The following is a 20,000-nucleotide window of genomic DNA, read 5'->3' on the forward strand; positions in this document are numbered from 1 at the left end:
AAGAAGTCATTAGGGCCGTTTATACGAGAGAAAATAAGCCGTGGCTTACATAAGACGATAACACCCCGTATAAAAATGGTACAAAATCTACGTTCACGGCTTTCTCAAGCCGCGGCTTATCCTGGCCTGAGAGTTTACATTCGTATAAATAGTTCCTTCCGCGTATTATGTACGCTGCGGCCAGAGTAAGCCGCGGCTTATTTTCTCTCGTTTTAACGGCCCTATTGTTTCAACAACCAATTAGGTTCTGGTTGGCATATTAACAACAGTGGATGACGTCACGAGAAACATTACTATAAGAGGCTCGGGAGTTTATCAAAATATGCATTCCGGAACATCAATTATGATCGCGCTTATTTTGTATTCAATTTCTTCCGCGCTTTAAATTTGCCAGTCAACAAGGAGAATCATGATATCATGATATTAGTAGCAATACGTTTAAAGAAAACCAGGAAGCTCCTAGCGAATTAGGGCTCCTGAAGAAGAAAGAGGTCTGCATCTATTCCAATAGTTTAACTCTCTATTTACAGCTTCGGACACCAGAAGAAGTAAAGTCCGCTGCATACGCGAGAAAAAAGCTAAGAGAAACGCACTGCGAGACAGACACACTTTCTCCAGTATGCGGGAACATTTTGGTAAAAAATATATATAGATATACGCTCCGCGAGGCCGCGAAAAATAGTCAATCGTGAGAATCTGCCGAGTTTAAACACTAAACGATGCGTATGCCAGCACATTATCATTTTAACTCCCAAAGCACAGATTGCTACAGACAAAACAGAAAACAATATTCGACCAATATTTACAATAAATAAGCAGCGGAGTTTGGTTTCTTACCTGTTTATTTAGCAAACAATGGAAAATAAAAATCATAAGGCCCTGCAGAGAATTGGCGATGGCAAAAATATACTTGAAAGCGATAGTAGCTGAATTGAAGGCAAGGAGTCCGAACAGCCACGTGATTCCAAGCAAAGGAAGAATGACCGCGGAGGCCTTGACACCAACTTTGACTTTCTCTTTTTGTGTCTTGTTTTGAACGCGTCTCGTGCCCATCATTTGACGAATAACTAAGATGAATACCACGATATTTACCTGTGAAAGGGACCGTTCACAATCTATTAACAGTGTGGCCTTTAGATCTTATATGGGATGGCAAAGTCTTCGAACTTTGAGCTACATATAGTTTCTACAAAATTTGAGGAGGGGGGAATACATTATGATCCAATGAATCAATCAATCAATCAATCAGCGAATTCCTAAATCAACGAATCAACAAATTCCTGAATGAATAACTGACTGAACGAGTAAAATGAATTTATGAAAGAATGAATGATGAACTGAACTGAAGGAACGAACGAAATGAAATCATCAAAGAATCAATGATTTACTGATTGACAGACTGAATGAACGAATAAACGAAAGACTGTATGAACGCGACCATTTAAGCCTAGTCCTCATTGGCGATCCAAGGATAAGCATAAGAAGCTTCGTGCTATGTTGGGGACACCCCCAACATAGGCGCAGGATTATACGAATGCGCAGAACGTATTTTGCGACCATTCCCTCTCGTCCCAACACTCATTTAATCGATTGGCTCACAGTCTTACGCTCATGTCCTCACTTAAAACAACACCATCATAAGAATAAGCATATGATAAGCATAAGAATAACCAAAATTAGCGTTCTTATGAGTGTCGGCGGCTTCCTCACTAGCGCATGCGCGTTCTTGTACTTATCGCTTGCGTCTCTTGTGAGAACCACGCTTCCGTTTATAAGAACGAGGAGGCTAGCTGTGAGGGTTTCATATGTATTCTTAGATTCATATAGTAAGAAATTTTTACTGACCAAAATGACGGTTATTGCAGGTGCAATAAAAGCCCATATTAGTCCGCTGGAAACATCAAGCCAGCACGCGTGCGCGTTACCATACCCCACAGCTTGTGTAGTGGCTAATGAGATGGCGACGATGATGGCTGGAAAACCTGTTTTAAAAGAAGGGAAATCATCGTGTTATAGTGATTTAGAATCACAGAAGCGGCAATTGAAGGTTTTGTTGTTAGCAAAAAATCAATGGATTGCTTTTTCCTGCTACTGAGTAAGGGACAGTTATCAAGTACTGACAGTACTTAGAAAAAAACTACAAGATATTTCTGATTAGCACGGACCATCATATGGAAGTTACGCTCGTGTGATCTTGAATATCAAAACTATTTAACATGCAGTTACTATTTCGAAACCTTCCTAGCTTTTCGTAACAGCAAATTGGGCAGTGGAAAAAAATAAAAGCAATTTACAGATCAGTGTGTAAGTTACATTTGTCTCACATGTTCTTCTGAAGCTTGGATTTTTGGTGTATGTAATTATAGTATAGTATGGTAATGCAAGTTGTAAGTACTGTAATGTTAGTGCAGTAGAAAATGCTTGCACCGGAAGTTAAATGTATTGCTATAAAAATAAAAAGACTGTTAAAAAAAACCAGACAGTTTGTCTTCTGTGAAATAAGCACGGCAAGCAAACTGCCGAACTTTCGAAATACTTCGCTTCATATACGCGTTCAAGGCCCATGTTCACCCAAAAGACATTGCGCCCTTTTGTCGTTGTTTTGAAACAGTTCAAGCGTTTTGATTGGGTACTCGTTGGTGATTTTCGGATTTTGCGTCTGTGCGAAAGTCAAGGCGACGCGCAATCTCTTTTGAGTGAACATGAGCCTCTTAACAAAGAAAAGCACAGCTTAGGATTACTGGAGACTTTGCAAATGTTTGGAGAAAAGGAAAAATTATTCTTATTTTTAAAGAACGAATAATTTTCATGTTCAAATGTTTGTTTATCCCTCTTACTTGATTTAGTTTCTTGTACATGTACTACTATCTGGCTGTTTCTGAAGAATTGGTTATGTTTTGCTAACTCCACTGTGAGGTTGAGAGTTTGCTTTGTGAATTCCTCTTCCTCATTTTACAGACTAATTTTTGTTTAGGATTTTCCCTCAACTCACCATCCACACACATAATATTTCCCCCCACTTACCCGCTTTACTAGAGATTACTATTTCAGTTAGTGGAGTCAGTGGAGAGAAACCCCTTCCTGTTGGGGGATTCTTACTGCAGCACCATAATCACATAATCATGCCACAAAGGCTGCTAGTGTACTGTTTTTTGTTTTTTTGTTTGTTGTTGTTGTTTTTTTTTTTACTTTAATTAAGTCTCTAAAATGCCGAACTTTCGAAATACTTCGCTTCATATACGTGTTCAAGGCCCACGTTCACCCAAATACCATTGCGCGCTTGTATCGTTTTTTTAAAATAGTTCCAGCGGTTGGTGATTTTCGGATTTTCCGTACTTGGGAATTTCAAGGTGGCGCACAATCTCTTTCAAGTGAACATGAGCCTCTAAACAAAGAAAGTAAATATGAAAGTATGATTAGCAAAAAATATTTTATTGCTATATCAAGAGAGAGAGAGAGAGAGAGAGAGAGGGAGAAAACCTACCCCAGCCAAAAATGTAGAAATATTTGACTTTCTCCTCGGCGATTCCTCGAAATACTTTAATCAATACGATGTAAAGTAACACACCCTCACACAGCATCCATGAAAACAAAGAGAGCAGGAAGTAGTGAAGAAAAGCAGCAACTACAGTGCATCCAGCCTGTCAATCAATCAATTTATCGAACAATCGGTCAATCATGATGGCCAATCATTTGTTTTCGTAAGACGTCACAGCGCCCATGTTGGCATTCCGGATGAAGAATCAAGCCAATCTATCTTCCTCTCAATTTATCAAAGAAACACTCTCTTATTTGCAAAAATCAAATAACTGAATTTCGTTGGCGGGAGAGATTTCTAGACAAAATGGAAAACTAAGACGACTATTAAACAATGTTCTCTTTTGAAAGGATATTGCCGGCAATAATAGAAACATTGTAAAACAATCGATTTCAATTCGCTGCCAAATTCGACGACTCTCTTAGACAACTAAAGATTTGGATGGTAAAATATATAACGGGAGTAAACATAGCCTAGAAGTCTCACAAGTCCCTAGAGGACAGGGGATCATAGGCTGTTCCAGGCTCCCAGATAGTCGGGAAACGAAAACAACTGCGTGGGACTGTCATTACATTCATTATATCCAAGAGAAAATAAAGGAGGAAAGATACCCCCTTCCCCCCCCCCCCCCCCTCACTGTACCGCAAACTGTGAAAAACAGGAGATAAACCGTCTGAATATTGAAACATACCTTGCTGCCCCTCGCCGATCCTTCAACGATAACAAATATGCACGACAATGCGACTGCAACGCACAGGTTGAGAAGAACTTCAGCTCTCGGACTTTTTACTGCACGCCAGAACACCAGAGAAACAGCAATAGTTACAAGTACAGCAATCAGCGAGATGGTGCAACCAATAATTGAAACCATTTCAAGGGCTTTTTTGTCAGGTTCTTCGATCTCAAAATAGACAAAAAAACTAGTTTAAACTGTTATTCTTATCTTCAAGAATTAAAAGACCCCGTCTTAATTATCTCGAGTAGGACGTTTACGAATTGTGGAGCTGGCGTTGGATTCCAGGTCTCGGTTCTTCAAAAGGTGGATAACGCTATCCACTGGAATATATAGATTGAGCCAAGGCTAAAAACGGAGCTGGCGTTTCTAACCCCAGAAAGCAATATAGTGTAAATGGAAATAATTATGCTTCTGCATAAAGTACAAAATTAATCGTCATTACTGTATACAGTTTACACAACAAACAACAACTTCCTCATTTACGGTATACGCCACTGGTGAGGGATGCGAGGTTCATAGTTTCACTTGATTTCATATCCGCAGTTCAATATATGATTGATAATATATAGATTTAGCCAAGCCTAAAAGCGGAGCTGCCGGGCTGCTTTTTCTTACTGGCTGTAGGCTTAGTGAAAATAAAAGGTTTTCGAATTGTTTCTGGTTACTGCTTAATTAAATCATTTTCTTCGCTTTCTTCTTTAGAAAACTCATTGCTCAACTATTATCCCATGAGTTTTAAAAGAAAACGAGCAAATCCTCAGCAAACGAACGGAAAAGAAAAAAAGCAATTGAAACATGCCAGCTTCGCTTGCAACGAGAATTGGAGTATGGCCACGATATGGTCAGGTGATACTGGTCACATTGGCATACATGGAGGGGTGGACGGACGTACGGTGGTCAAAACCAAATTTTCTCGCACAGATGGTTTACTATATTTTCTTACCCATGGTGCTCGGCGCGCGGAGCTCCGCTATCATATAATTTCATTCACTGATTCATTCATCACGGGAACATTTGAATCCACAAATGACCAGCTCCCAATATCAGTGGCTTCATAGGTCAGTTGGTTAGAGCGTCTCTGGTATCGCGAAGTCACGGGTTCAAACCCGTTGAAGTCCTGAATTTTTTTCAGGCTTCTCTACGCAATTGCTAAAATTGCCTCCATAACTGCGAGGATCATAGCTTCACTTGATTTCATATCCGCAGTTCAATATTTGATTCATTTCATATATCATTTCATTCGTTAACTCATTTATCACGGGAACACCAGAACCCATAAATGACCAGCTCCCAACGTCAGTAGCTTCATAGGTCAGTTGGTTAGAGCGTCGCACCGGCATCGTGAGGTCACGGGTTCAAACCCCGTTGAAGTCCTAAATTTTTTCGGCTTTTCTAAGCAATTGCTAAAACTGCGTTCAAAACTGCGAGAATCATAGTTTCACTTGACGTTGGAAATATGTTGACATGAATTGTACGCTCATGTTACGTAGCAACAGTGTGCCTTAATTTAAGAAGTTGAAACTAAAAGAGCCGTTTCTCGTCCCTGAAAGGAGTCACGCCCACTCGTGCACAGTGTGTTGAAATGGTCACGTGATTTGCGATCACGTGACCGATAATTAGTTTTAACATAAGCCATGATGAAGACTTGAAATAACGCCAAATTATTTTTTTCTGAACATCTCAGCGAGCTGGAATCCTAAATCTTTGAATTTGATTGGCCAATAGCGTGCTCGTAACAGGTCCAGCTCTTTACGATACGGACCACGGTCCGACATTTTGTCGCGCTAATTGCGGGAAATTGAAATTGTTGCGAAAGTTTCCAAACGAAGGAACCTTAAGACCTCAGGCACGGTTTTTCCCATACGGACTCCCGGCAAATAAATATGTATTTCTGAATTGTTAATTTGACACTGAGTAGAGCATTTCCTATCTTTGGTTAACTTACAGTGGAGTCAAACGGATCCATGAGGGACGCAAATATGGTCAGGTGATCACATTTGCACGTAGTCATCTTTGCGTCAGATTCACTTGGCACCAGCTCGCAACCGTCTGTTTTCCATACTGCGTCCTCTCCCTTTTGCCAGAAGACACATGTTGCTTTTGATGAGGCCCCGGATGGATCGCTCAGCTAAAGGATAAAAAAGAGAGGTAAAAGAAAGATTTATCATCGCGTTTTCGGCAAACGGTACCCTGGTCCAAGAGATTTTCCTCCTTTGTCGTCGTCTTCGTCGTCGTCGTCGTCTTCGTCTTCGTCTTCGTCTTCGTCTTCGTCTTCGTCTTCGTCTTCGTCTTCGTCTTCGTCTTCGTCTTCGTCTTTGTCTTCGTCTTCGTCTTCGTCTTCAGATATAGCCATAAATGTGACAAATATCCCTCACTTTCCCCTCGGTTGTTTCAATCATGCCAACCCATCAAATTGGATTACGTGGATGTTTGACTATCTACCAATCAGAACCGAGAGTCATCAACTGGACAGAAAACATTACATGGAAGTGAGACCGAAACCGAAACCGAAACCGAAACCAGAGAATTTTGTTCTTTCACTGATCGCTGTCGTCGTTGTCGCGGCAGCCGAGAAGGAGAAGAAAAACCTCTGGCACCAGGGTAAGCAAACGCTAAACGTTGGGATAAAGTTTAAATTTTGCTGAAATCAAATAAGCTTGTCCGAATTCATCTCATTTCTTGTGTGTTACAGATATCGAGAAACGCTTCGAAACAAAGAGTATAAATAACAATAAAAGTAATTTTTACACTTTCGTCAAAAGCCGCGGCCTGGCGGTGTCGTTTGCCGTTCCATGTAAACTCGATGCCAAGTCTCTCTAAAGTCAGCTGCACCATCAGAAAATCTCGTTTTGCAAGGGCCGATTTCGACGGAACTACTTTTGACGCATGCGACAAACTCACTACAGGCCTACGACTGTCGTGTAGGTCAGGAAAAATGTCGTAGCATCTTGAAACATTTTTAAAACCCTGGGACAATCGAAAGTTGTGTCGTAGGACTGTCGTAAGCTTGTTGTATGGGACAAAAATCAGGGGCACCCAACGACCAATTTGTTGTAAAATGTATTATTATACCCCAGTTAATGACAATAAATGTTATTAAGGCATTTTCAGGTGTTTTTCGTGTTGCTGGGAAAACATTATCTGTTCCTTTTTCCCGGCAAGACACACAAGAAATTTCCCAGCCAGCTAGATAAAAGTGGTTGGTTTCCCAGCCAGGAATTTCGCGCGCTTTCAAATCCCCCGATCTAAAACGACCGAACAAAAGCGACAAAACCGGGACAAAACAGGTATTTCCGCAAGCGCAATCACTCTGACCAGCCGTCGTATGTTTGTGACTATTCTCTGGGAGAGGGAAGGGGTTCCTTCCTTTTTTTTTTTTTTCTTCTAGTCCTCAGTATTCAGAGTTTCTACAGCTAGAAAAAGTCAGTAATTCCCGGGCAAAACCTCTATCAATAACAAAATTTCCCAGCCAGCTCATCGAAACACCCGTATTTTTGCCAGCCAGAAAGATTCCTCTGGGGAACAGATAATGTGAGAAACAGATTCGTTGGGTTCCCCTGAAAAATCGTACCTTGAGACTGGAATGATTTTTATATCGGAAAAACTGAAAGACGATTGCATGACAGAAAAACTGAGCATTATTCCTGATTAAGTCAGATAAAAAGCTAAACGAAATTGAATCACAACCTGGACTATTTGTTTCTTTACATACCAGTTTGTGTTGATAACGCAAAGATGAAGCAATGATGTTCCTATTAAATTTATACATATATATGCACAGTCAAACATCGATTATTCGGACGTTAATTATCACGATTTTTTTTTCTGTTCAAAATTTGTTCGTGAATATTAATTAATAAGGATGAAAAATGCTACGTAAAAGCGTGTGTCACGTTGCTTTTATTGTTGCTACTTAAAAGCACTTTCCTTCTGAAACTCATTGTTAGAGGTAAAGTAATGCAGATAATATGAAATTCTGACTCCGAGCTGTTTTGTCGCTTAGTGAAATCCTATGCTATATTTACTAATTCAGCCTTTGTATCGACTTATTGCGATCTCTCAGTCGTTACATTTATTCGGCAATAATTTTCCAACATCACTGCGATCGGGGTTTTTTCTTCTCGTTTGGTCACGACGAGGCATAATTTAGATGTTCTCTTTCCTCGACACTGCAAATCACACAGTAATTTACGATTTTTTGTCGGAGTTTCAAGGTTGCCTCTATTTACATATCCAGCCTGGCATCTAATGCAATATGATTGGCTTATTCCGAGCATGCGCCTGCAAGTAATACAGGACTCTCTCTTTTTCCGCCTAGGTTCCAAGCCCATTTTCAGGGCGGGGTAAGAAGGAGTCCCGGAACAGGACTAACGAGGACCTTGTCCGAAGACTGAGTAAAACATGGTTTGCAAATAATCTCTAGAGTCGCAGCTAATAGTGGCGAAGTGATGTCGTAACAAACAAATCACCAGAATTATCATGAATTTGACTGATTTGTAGACTGAATAACCAGCAAATACTGTAGTAGATTTCCACTGATGATATTGAACGTCTAACGTTTGTAGTTAAAAGATATGGGGCCTTTTTATTTTTAAAAACGGTACCGAAATTTGGCAGTTTTTGAATTAATTTTGAAGCGAAAAAGAGCACCCTACCCTTCTGTTTTGAAGAACGATCTTGACTGGCTCATTAAATTTCTCCGGAGGAGCTGGAAGGACAGTCGCTGAGACCACAGTGGTGTTTGGTAAGGTACCCACGTCTTCAGATTTTGTTTTGTTCAGCGAGAAGACATCATTCAGCGTGAGATAAATCACACTCACGAAACGGGAAACGCTCGAATGGAACGCTTCTGAAGGCAGACGGATGGAACTTTGCTCGTAAGAGACGTTCAGACCCTCATTTTTCACCTGAACGGGAAAAGAAAGAAAATAGAAATGCTTTTCATTATATAGATATTGATGAAATACTTGGATTTTCCTTTATCTAAAAAACTCGTATCTTCACCGTGCGCATTGAAGATATTAGGGAGCTTAATTAAGCACGCGCATTTTTGAGAAGCGGACGGCAACTGGAAGTGAGCTGTTTCCCCTTTTAACTTGTCTTTACACAACCACAGTTGCCTTGCCAAGTATCTTTTCTCCATTAGAGATGATTAGTATAAAAAGTTTGGAGACACCACCGTCCTGGCACGCGAAAGGTTCTCTTCCGGTTGCCGTCCGCGTCTCAAAAACGCGCTTGCTTAAGCTCCCTTCACACGTGAGGATGTAGGTGTCGTCATAGTTACTAACACGATTAACCCATTAAAAGTGAGGTTCCTCCCTCCCTCCCTCCCTCCGTTCTTTCCTCCCTTCTTTCCTTCCTTCCTTCCTTGGAGACTTTTGTCCTGTTATATAATTTTTCTCTACTACATTAACATTTTTATGATTCTTTTTAACATTGTCATGATTAGTTTTTCATAACTTTCATATCTAGTATCGTGTTACATAATATAAGTGTTTTAGCGGTTGATGACCACTTTTTCGCCCTTTCGGGAATGAGTAAAACACGTTGTTTTTAATCTGGACATAACTCATTGATATCTATATTATAATAAACAGAACCTTACATGGCGGCTTGGGGATACGAATCTCCACGCGTAGATAGTATCTCGGACTCGTTTGCTCTGCTCACTCGCGAGAGATACTATCAGCACTCGAAGATAGAATTCATATCCCCACACGGCCATATACATAGCGACCTTCAAGAGTACAAGAACGGGTTCTCAGTTCTGAGCACGCGAATTTCGAAAAAATTCTCTCTATTAAACGTAATGCGCGTGCCCAGTACAGAAACTCGTACTCCAATCTGAAGAACGCTGTTCTGCGGCTTATTGTAATAACGACGCATTTTGTAATAACGATTGCGCCATTTTGTAATAATGTGCGCAATGTGTAATAACGTGTGCAGCATTTTGTAATAAATCCAACCTACGCATTTTGTAAAAAGGGCTGCAGCATTTTGTAGTATTTGTAAGTGTACGCAAATTGTGATAATGTCTGGCGCAAATTGTAATGAGGTATCACAGGGCACAGAGGAGTCGGGATTAAATGCACAGCGCTAATCACTTTTGTCTACTGTACAATACTGTGTTAACTTCCGTTTAGAATGAATGGTGGTAACTGCGGAAATACAAACGATGCGATCACCGCAGTTGTGATCCTTTATCCGTTTATTCTTTCTCTGGCTTCTCTAGTGTTTCGTTTTTGTTGTGGGTATCTTAGTTCGTTAAACTGAATACTGAGTAGATGGACCTAACCTAAATGGTTCTCAATCGAAATGTTTGGATGCCATCCTTAACGACGACAGAAGTGATGGAAGGGGGAGGGGAGGGACTTTTTTAACTTCTAGGGATTTTTGGCAGTCAAGTGCCCTGTACTATCTTTTTGGGAGGGGGGTGGATATTCTACTGTCGCAATCTTAATCTTCACTAGCCACAATCTGATTGCCTGACAAATATTTTTGTATCCTTCACACGGTCGTTTTGCTTTACTGTCAAAATTACACTCAGGAGGAAACATAACCAAGTATCAGACGCATTAATAAGCGACAGACTCCTGTAAGCGGCTATTGCACAACTGATGGGGTTGCGTTGCATTTTTTGATTTGATGTCTAGGGAAATAACAATTCCATGTATTCCTTCCCCTTTTAATAAAATTCTCTTTTGGTATGCAGTGAATCAAGGTTTTAGCTAGACGTCTGTCACGTGATCAACCAGTAACCATGATATGGGGCCAAAGGGACCATTCTTCTAGGCGGCTCTGGGGGTATGCCCCCCAGACAATTTTGCAAAATTGAAGCGTTTTTGGTGCGTTTTCCACGATTTTCAGCCGATAAATTAAACGTATCGATTGGACTTGAATGATAATGCGTCAGCAAAGAAGGAGAAAAAAGACAAGTTCATTTGACCACCTTCCAAGCGAGATAATTGCTATGATTTTTAAAACAGCTGTACGATCTTCAAAGCCCAGTGATCCCTGCATTCTTTTCCAGCGACTAAGAAATGCTTTCTCTCGATTTCGCCAGTGAGCCGATACTTTCACTTGCTTGTTACCGAAAATATACCATTGAGACGGATCCCCGGGTATAATCAGTGTATGGCGGCTCATAAAGGAGTTTGGTCCTTCCAGTGGATTGATCCTTGAGTTCAGACGTATAATTAATAGCAACGGTTGGCACCATGCATGGCTCGAGTTATATGCCATAAGTTTAAGTTTTAGTAGCTTTTCTGTATCAGCACGTGTTCGGTTGTTGTTATTGCTATACTTTGTTAATTAATGCTGTTACCTGTTAAAGCAGCTTTTTGCCGGAAGATACAATAACTTATTTAAAATGCACCATGTACTATGAAGTTTAAAGTTAAATACGTTGTAATAAGTAATAAAAGTTGCTGTTCAAAGTTTTAGAATTGCGATTTTCTTTCAGTACTTTCGTGGCAGGAGAGATGGTAGACTCCAGATATCCCTATGCATTCTTCCGTGTTATAACAACCCCTCACGGACCCAGGGGTTTTACGACCGGTGGCTCGTGGCCTTCAATCCTTGTCAAAACGTTTAGGGACACTTCAAAAACAGCACTCTTTTGTAATTGACCAGAATTAAAATTCCCCCATCCCCCTCTGCAAACAACGCTGTGTAATGAATTAAGATGTAAACTACTGCACCCTGAGGCCCAATTTCTGAGTCCACGGTTCATGGCCCACTCCCTTAGTTAAAATCCGCCATATTGAATATCAATAAATCCTCGGATCGAGGTCGAGAACCAAAGGACAAGGTTTTGGCTGCCCGTACATCAGAAAATTTGCAAAAGAACAGTCTTCAGTAATTGTACTAAGGTAAATGTTAAATAAGTATGAATGTTACGTATTCATTTCATACTAATTAACAATCAACAACCATAAAGGTCAGCGATGTCGGTTACCACATTAACATCATTGGAAAGACCTCATTACAATTTGCGCACACTTACAAATATTACAAAATGCGTAGGTTAGATTTATTTACAAAAGCTGCACACGTTATTACACAATGCGCACATTATTACAAAATGCCGCAATCGTTATTACAAAATGCCGCAGAACAGACGCTAATATCCTCTATATTGTTGTTGTGTCGCCTAAAGCATGACTTGTCAACTATCGGCGAGGAACGGGTTAAAGAGAACCTCATCGCCTACTGAAAATAATTTTAAACCGGATGCAACAATCTTCTTGATTAAACTTTTGTGAACTTCCCTGAAAGAAAATGTTGGCATAAGAAGAAACATAATTTTAAAATCGCTTAAAAAGGGCGCCACCATCTTGATAAACTGTCACAGTGACGAGTTGCGGTTGTCCCACTGTTCTGAAACAAAGCGTTTTTGACGTTAGGACGCAAAGGAAATTGACAAAAACTATTCTAAAAATCATTTATTTCGGGTACAAATACTTTTTTTCGAAAAAAAATTAAACTGAATTTCTGCGATGATCGCTTTTACCGAGACCTACAAATGATCTTACCGGACTTTCCGGAGTAATCCTTTTTATGGTTAGCATTAAGTTCTTTGTTGCGACTGTCCTAGTCTTTGTAGATTTATTTAATGTGGCAGCAACTCCCAGTCCATAATTATCAACTGCATTGACCAATGCTCGACCTCTCCCCTGCCCTTCCTGTGGATGAAATGCAGGCGTTTCTTAAACAAAAAACTTTTTTTTTCTTTGGATTTCAAAACTATGTTAACTAAACACTATTTGACCCAAGTTTTAAATTCAGATTTTAAAAGGACACCTGTTTACTTTAACTGGAATTTTCTTATTTATTGGTCCGCCATCACTAACTTTAAAATTTTGAGAGAGCTGGGTCCAGGAGAAAATGACGTCAAAGAGTCACTAGTTTAAGAATGCAATGCGTGTGTACGCGGCTGAATTAATATGCAGCACGGGAGTTTCGGGCTTTCAGACTATTAAACCCGTGTTTTGCATATATAATAAATTTCGTTTACACGCTGAAATTTTAAGCTGGTGAGTAAATGACGTCATTTTCTCTAGATCCAACCCTCTGAGGTCCAATCGGTCAGTTTTGAACGTGAGTAATGGAAGACAGTGAAATCCCAAACTTACACTCAAAATAAACAGCCTTTGGATAAAACTCAAAGCTCAAAATTTTGCCAGTTAAGTGTTAAGCGAACACGCTTTCAAAATCTGAAGAAAAAAAGGAAATGATTCTTGGATCATAGTACCACTTTAACTTATGTAGCAGCAAGAAAAACTGCAATGCACATGTACTAGTATTAGCGTTGTTTCAAATGAGGGTAAATGCCGCTGTTTATCCATACTTGAGGAGCAGTATTTGGGGGACATCTTGTGACGTCAGTTGTCTGTATTCGGAGACACGAATGATGTTGAAGTTGGAGAGAAGAGCAAGGGGACACTTTGTGACGCTTATTGAAATCTAAGTACGTGCATTTTCTGGACATATCTGGGGCTTGTTATATCAAATATAATTTTGAATAATTCGTTGCATTATTGCGGGTTTCGTTTGGAAATTCAACGCCAACATCTTCTCAGCTCTTGAACTGACTCTTTACCGAGATAATGAAACATTCATTGATACAGTAATAACTTAAGGAATTCCAACTGGGCGGAGGCATTTACAGTTGTGTGCTCAGTGACCTGGTCTATGAATGGCTGCGAGGCTGCCGTTGACCTTGTATTGATACAGACCTCACTGCTGTAATTCTAATTAGTCTATATTTGTATCAAAACAGGGTTACCCACAGCCTCGCTTCTATTTTTAAGGCAGGTAACTTAGCTATTGGCTATTTAACAATTATTCCATTTGCGCTTGTTGGATATGAGATGGTAAATAGCCAACGAGGCGCGTAGCGCCGAGTTGGCTATAACCAGTCTCATTAAACTCCCAAAATTTGAAAGTACGAAATACGAACGAAAAAAGCGAGAAATTCCCAGCGAATTCGAGAAAACTTGATGAAGATGCGATGTTGTGTAATACCTTGAGGTCAGACAGACGTCGGCTCATCACAAAAACATTTCTTGCCTTTTCGCGTACTTCTAAACGTCGGAATTGATCCAAACTTTCCACAAAAAAAGTTTTTTTTTTCTATTTTGGCTTCAGAAAGAAATTTCGCTTTCCGGGGAAGAAATTTTTAGCGTAGCAACGCTTAGCGCAATCATTTACCATATAAGGTCAAGCTAAGGTATATGAGCTGATAACCGAGATTGAGTGAACCAATCAGAGCACGCGAAATGCATTATCCGAGGTTGAGAATTTAATAATTACAGTTAAACCAGCGATTACCAGGAAGTTGAACCAGGGACTACCAGGATGAAATTCAACGAGTGGTCAGAAAGGGTGTTGAACCCCGGATCTCCGGATCTCAAGGCAAGCGTCCTAACCACTGGGCCACACTGTCTCCAGTCTCAAGCTGACCCTTATTTATAAGCTTACCTGTTCAAGGCCTAACCAAGTGACAGCGTTATCCGGCTCCAGTAAATTGCTGACTACTTGTGCAAGATCCTTTACGTGCTCCTCTGAACTTATACTGCCTTGACTCGCGTTATTATACTCCGCCAACAGCACGAGAATATCAACTGCTATCAACAAATCTCCACCGTATATCTCTGTTGGCCTTGTGACATTGTTTGTTATTGGTCTTGTTACGTTCACGAGTTGGGACAAGGCTTCTCCGACGCTCGTGTTTGACTGGAAGCCATTTGTGGCTGCTTCGATCTGAGAGAAAACGGACAATGGTTATCGTAGTGAAAGAAGGCATCAGTCTGCAAACTTTGAAGCCGCATCGGAAATAATGTCTACAATCAATTTTTTCTATTTATATTTAGAGTCCCTAGAGGAATTTCATTCCATCTTATCCGATTTTAAGGCTCGTTTAACTGAAGATTTTTACGAATCTCTCCCAAAATACCGCTGAAAGGGTGCTGATCGCACTTGGCGCTTTTATCGCGGGCGATACTTGCCTGATCTTTGAGTGAGATGAACCCAAATGAGCTGCAGCCGAGGAAACTTGGGTCCTTCCACTTTGCGTCGTTGAAACACTCACGTGATGCGTTTCCTACAATGGTATTAAATTTCAGTGAGATAAATATTCAGTTTTATACCGAGAACAGACGACATTTTCACACAAAGCGTACGCGCGCAAACATTTTGTCGGAAAAAGCTTTATTTGAGTTCCCCACCAAGATGTCGATGGTATTAAATGCTTCGAACGTAGAAGCGGAATAAAGATATTCTTTCTTTCATGCAATCCCGGTTAAGAATAATTTGTTTTTGACTTGTTCAAACAGAGAGAGCGACAAGAGAATGGAATTGCATTTTTGTAGAATGAAAAAGCTTTAGTAAGTTTTCATATATGAAAATTAGAATCAAAACTGGAAGCGGATTAGACGAGATAGCATTCTAAATGGTTAAGAACATTGCCAAAGAAACAAAAACCAATCAGGTAAAACAAATTTGCATTCGTCTAGATCAAATTTTAATGGGATTTTGTCAAATAATCTGCGTATACATTATTTATGTTTTATTCTGTTAATAAATGCAAGGGTGACCAAGGCTCAGGCGCATCTTGTATGTTGACTTACCGCTGGTCCCATTCGGACACGGCTGTATGTCGATCCCAGCTGCAGCAGTTGCCGCCCACGCAATATCTTGTATAACTTGAGCCGGGCACTTTTCCACACCTGGCATAAGAGAAAAGAGGTACATAAAGTATATCATTATGAGTTAATGTATATTTATTCAGAGAATCTGTGGCTTGTCTCTTTAGCCTTTAGGCGATTGCATTTTGCGAACTTTCAAAATCACGAATTCTACGAGAAGGTCGTGCGATTTTTTACTGGGTTGCCTATGGGCAAACCCAGTCGAGGTCTGCGTTTAGTTTGTTTGTTATCCTTTTTTTTTTTCTTTTTTTTTTTTCCGTGTCGGTAAAAGTCTTGCCTGTCACTCCCCTGGTAAGTGGTGTCTTTGTGTATAGAGCCTTCTGCGCGTATTTTCTTAGGATCAAGAGGGTAGTGGAACTGCATAGATTTCTCTGGTGGACACAGTAGAATCATTAACTTAGCCTGCAATGGCGTCGAAAGTCATCCAACGCGAATGGCGTTTTAGTGGATCCTTAAACAAAATATACCCTTATGGAGCTCAATAATGGAAAGTCAGTTGAATAAACTAGGCATGAATCTCAAAAGCGACGAGTACTGGACTTCGACAACTGGAAAAGGATTCTGTGGTATTTTCTGCCTTTGTGAATTATAATATCATGTTGTGTATTGAATTTTCGAGCTTAAGGTTCAAATGTGATATGGGAGACGTTTTTTAGTATTGCTCTGTAAGCAGGAAGGGTTCACAGGCCTGTTGGAAGCGTGCTTGAGTTTCAACAAAATGAAGCCCAAAATCAGTGAAAACTTGTGACGCAGATGAATAATAAAGTAGCTGCTATTTCCAAAATGATGGAATTACCTGGTGATAAATAACGTCGTACGCGTCTTGGAGAGTAAATTTTGACTTTGCATAAACAAAAGTTGGGCGATTGTGATCTTTGTTTTGACTTCGCTCATTTCATTGTCAAACTTCATAACACTTGACAGAAAAAGAAACTTACAAAAACCCGGTATCTTGCCATCATTTGACACAGATGCTTCACTGTTTGGCGATTAAACATGCCGCGGTATTAACTTAATCACGGCGCCCGCTGAATTCCGGCCATGTCACTTTCGATTTTGCAATTTACTTTAACGTAGCAAAAATCTCCCAAAATGTTTGTCGCTGATCGTAACTTTTTATATTCTATATTCACGGTTCAAAATTAATGTTGTTTTCATGTCGTAAATATTTTATTCTCGATCGACCGTCCGGGAAACTTCCTTCTGCTCTTTCTGAAAACTGTGTATCAATATTTATTTGCTTTTTCATCAATATTTGTTTTGCATAAAGCAAGCTAACAGAATCTGTACCTTGCTGAGTTCGCATTTGTTAGCGTTAATAGTATTTTCGGTCAGATGTTTCTGTTTTTTATGAGGGGTTTATTGTTTTGGTCTCCCATCCCAACACTAACCCCGCGAAACAGGGCTTGACTTCAGTGAAGTTTAGTATTACAAAGTTTTCGGATGCTCATAGGGCACACTTGTGGTGAAAAGAAGTTGTGAGGGAACTTGAAAATTATCAACATGTCAGCCCAGAAGCCAATGTTTCTCGCTTCTCTTTTATTTGTTATTCTTCAGAGACTGGAATGCTGTATTTCAATACCACACAATTCAGTGCCTTCTGATTTTCTGTAGCACGTACTACAGGCAAGCCAGTGTATGCTTCACAGAAGCATCTAGTTTTATTTATAGTATACTCAACAAAATTACCATCAACCAATCAGAACGCGGTAACGGTGAGCTTTGTATATATCTCCTCCGATCCGTTCATGTTTACTTCAGAAACCTTTGAAACTCTTCGGTCCAACGTCGGAAATCTTCGAAAGACTTTGGTTGAACCTCGGACACCTTCTAAATTCTTCGGGTCAGGTTCGGAAATCTTCGGACGTCTTCGGGTAAACTTCGGAAAGCTTCGGAAGTCTTCTGGTCTACTTCGGAAACGTTCGGAAGTCTTCGGGTGCTTTTTGGCCGCCTTCCGAAGTCTGTTAATTTCGGAAAACTTCGTGTCAACTTCGGAAAGCAAGAGTACAAATTGGATTAAGGTGGCATGTACGACAGAGCGCAAAAACCGCTAGACATGCGCACTAGAATCACACTTGTGTTGCCGCCATTCCATTTTCAAAATGGCGGACGACAAATCAAAATCCAACACGTCATTGTGGATGCTGTCGCGCCGCTGTCCTTCCTCTGAGAAATTTGAAGAAAAGATAATCTGAATCTGACATCTTTCGACGATCACTCAGAGCCGTCAGGGAAGAGATCGGACCAAAACCAATTCGCCTAAACTAACAGAGTTTGTGCCCAGCTTCGAAGCTTAATTTGACGCTCCTTGTTTAGACAAGGGACAGGTTTTTTGCGTTTCTTAAGGTGATCGGTTACTCTTTAAGCTCAGAAAAGAGATATGTTGGAGGTTAATTGTTCTCGCAAAACATATCAAATATGACTTTTTTTTCGTCGATATGAAATTTTTTAAGAGCTCTTTAAAGGTGGACTTTCGATTTCACAACCTAAGAGAGACCTGTTCAAATCGAAGTTTGAAGAGAAGCAGGTTTTTTTTGCCTCTAGTGTTCGTCTTCACACTTGACTCAAGTTGTAACAGGTTTTACACAGAAAAGCGAAGTCCAGTGCTTCATATTTTCATGCCACTCGAAAACGTTTGTGGGGGTTTTGGGTCGTAAGTTTTCATGAAATGCATGTAAAACGGATGTTTTTAACTTCTGAGTTAAGATCTTGTTGACATTGTTCCTCTAATACGTTTTTCCGCTTAAAGCCGCGGCGACAGAGCGGCTGCCTGTGTATTTGAATCAGCTACAAGTATTGACAACAAACCCCGGAATTATTTTTTTGCCCTTTAACAACGTTCCTTGCCATGTTTTGTGTAGCTAAGCAAAATAAAATATGTCAACTACTGCCAGTGACTGCTGAGAGAATGTCTGGTTTTTCAAGTAATGCGACTCTTTGCAAAGGCGAGTTAATTCAACAAAGTAAGCTGCTTTTGTCCGTTTAGAGACTCTGAAAATGTCTCCAAAGGTGCTCTAGTTCAATGTGAGCCGCGCTTTTTTTCGGCTTTTGATGCCAGCAAAACAGTTCACCACACTAGAAAATGATATGCGAGGGCCACTTCCTACTGGCTGACAAAGACTACAGATTTGTCGCACAGATGAATTCATTTCACCAACGAAGGTGAGTGTGGGAATAGTTGCAATAATAATCTGCATTTAATTGAATTTCCCCTACCCCTCATTATAGATTCTATGCCCCCTTCTTTGTCAGTGCAAAAAATCTGCCAAGAGAACTGAAGCATCAAGTTACACAGAATGAGTTAGACAGGAAGAAAACCCTCAAGGATAAAAGCAGCAGCTGGAAATTAAGCAGAGGAAAATCAAAAACGAAAACAAAAACCTCCACAAGAAACACACACACCACTGACAGCAGCACACTGCTCAGCATTATATTGAGCACCACAGGCTCTAATGGGTCGGCTGTAATCAGTAACACACTAAACATGTTCTATTTTTAATATTATTATTTACATGCAGAGAACAAACTGCAATGAACACAATACGCAAACGCATGAATTTCTTGGTGCCTAAATACCAGGTAACAAATTGCTTTTTGGCGTTTTACAGTACCTGCGAGTAACACCACACCAAAAAATTAGCTCACTATAATAAGGTAAAATAGATATAATTTTCAGAATGCTTTACAATTTAGCAGTATCACAACACCCAAGGTCAATAATTTTGCCATTATCCCAACAGAAATAACTCAACATAACTTTTTCTGGAAAAACAAGATCAGCAACATGAATCAAGTGTTGAATGAAGAGAACAAGTCCTCATGCACAGTTTTCAACAAAAATATTGGACTGAAATAAGAATTAATACTATGTACATGTAACCCTGTGAAAAAGCACCCCAAATGCCTACATAATTTCCAATATAGGTTTTAGTCAGAGGAAACTTTTTCGTTATCACAGACAAAACTCTAATGGTCATTAAATTTCTTTCTAGTGGAAATAATATTGAACAAAACAAAG

At 40.0% G+C, this 20,000-nt stretch overlaps 1 protein-coding gene and 1 long non-coding RNA gene across 2 annotated transcripts in view; both read right to left on the reverse strand.

Moving 5' to 3' along the window:
- Positions 1–13,764, reverse strand: part of LOC138046080 (adhesion G-protein coupled receptor D1-like) — a 17,255-nt gene extending 3,491 nt beyond the window's left edge. The window contains exons 1-8 of the mRNA XM_068892759.1: positions 13,624–13,764; positions 12,809–12,958; positions 8,930–9,181; positions 6,220–6,402; positions 4,230–4,439; positions 3,485–3,641; positions 1,846–1,982; positions 838–1,092 (exon numbers count right to left, since the gene is read on the reverse strand). Coding sequence (XP_068748860.1) covers positions 838–1,092; positions 1,846–1,982; positions 3,485–3,641; positions 4,230–4,439; positions 6,220–6,402; positions 8,930–9,181; positions 12,809–12,958; positions 13,624–13,764 — 1,485 coding nt within the window. The remainder of the gene's footprint in view (positions 1–837; positions 1,093–1,845; positions 1,983–3,484; positions 3,642–4,229; positions 4,440–6,219; positions 6,403–8,929; positions 9,182–12,808; positions 12,959–13,623) is intronic.
- Positions 13,765–19,632: 5,868 nt separating this feature from the next.
- The window catches only part of LOC138045508 (uncharacterized), a 3,657-nt gene continuing 3,289 nt past the window's right edge, over positions 19,633–20,000 (reverse strand). Inside the window, exon 2 of the long non-coding RNA XR_011131597.1 lies at positions 19,633–20,000. This exon is cut by the window's right edge and continues 502 nt beyond it. This is a non-coding gene — a long non-coding RNA (uncharacterized lncRNA).

Source organism: Montipora capricornis, chromosome 4, assembly GCF_036669925.1.
Source record: "Montipora capricornis isolate CH-2021 chromosome 4, ASM3666992v2, whole genome shotgun sequence".
Lineage (NCBI taxonomy): Eukaryota > Metazoa > Cnidaria > Anthozoa > Scleractinia > Acroporidae > Montipora > Montipora capricornis.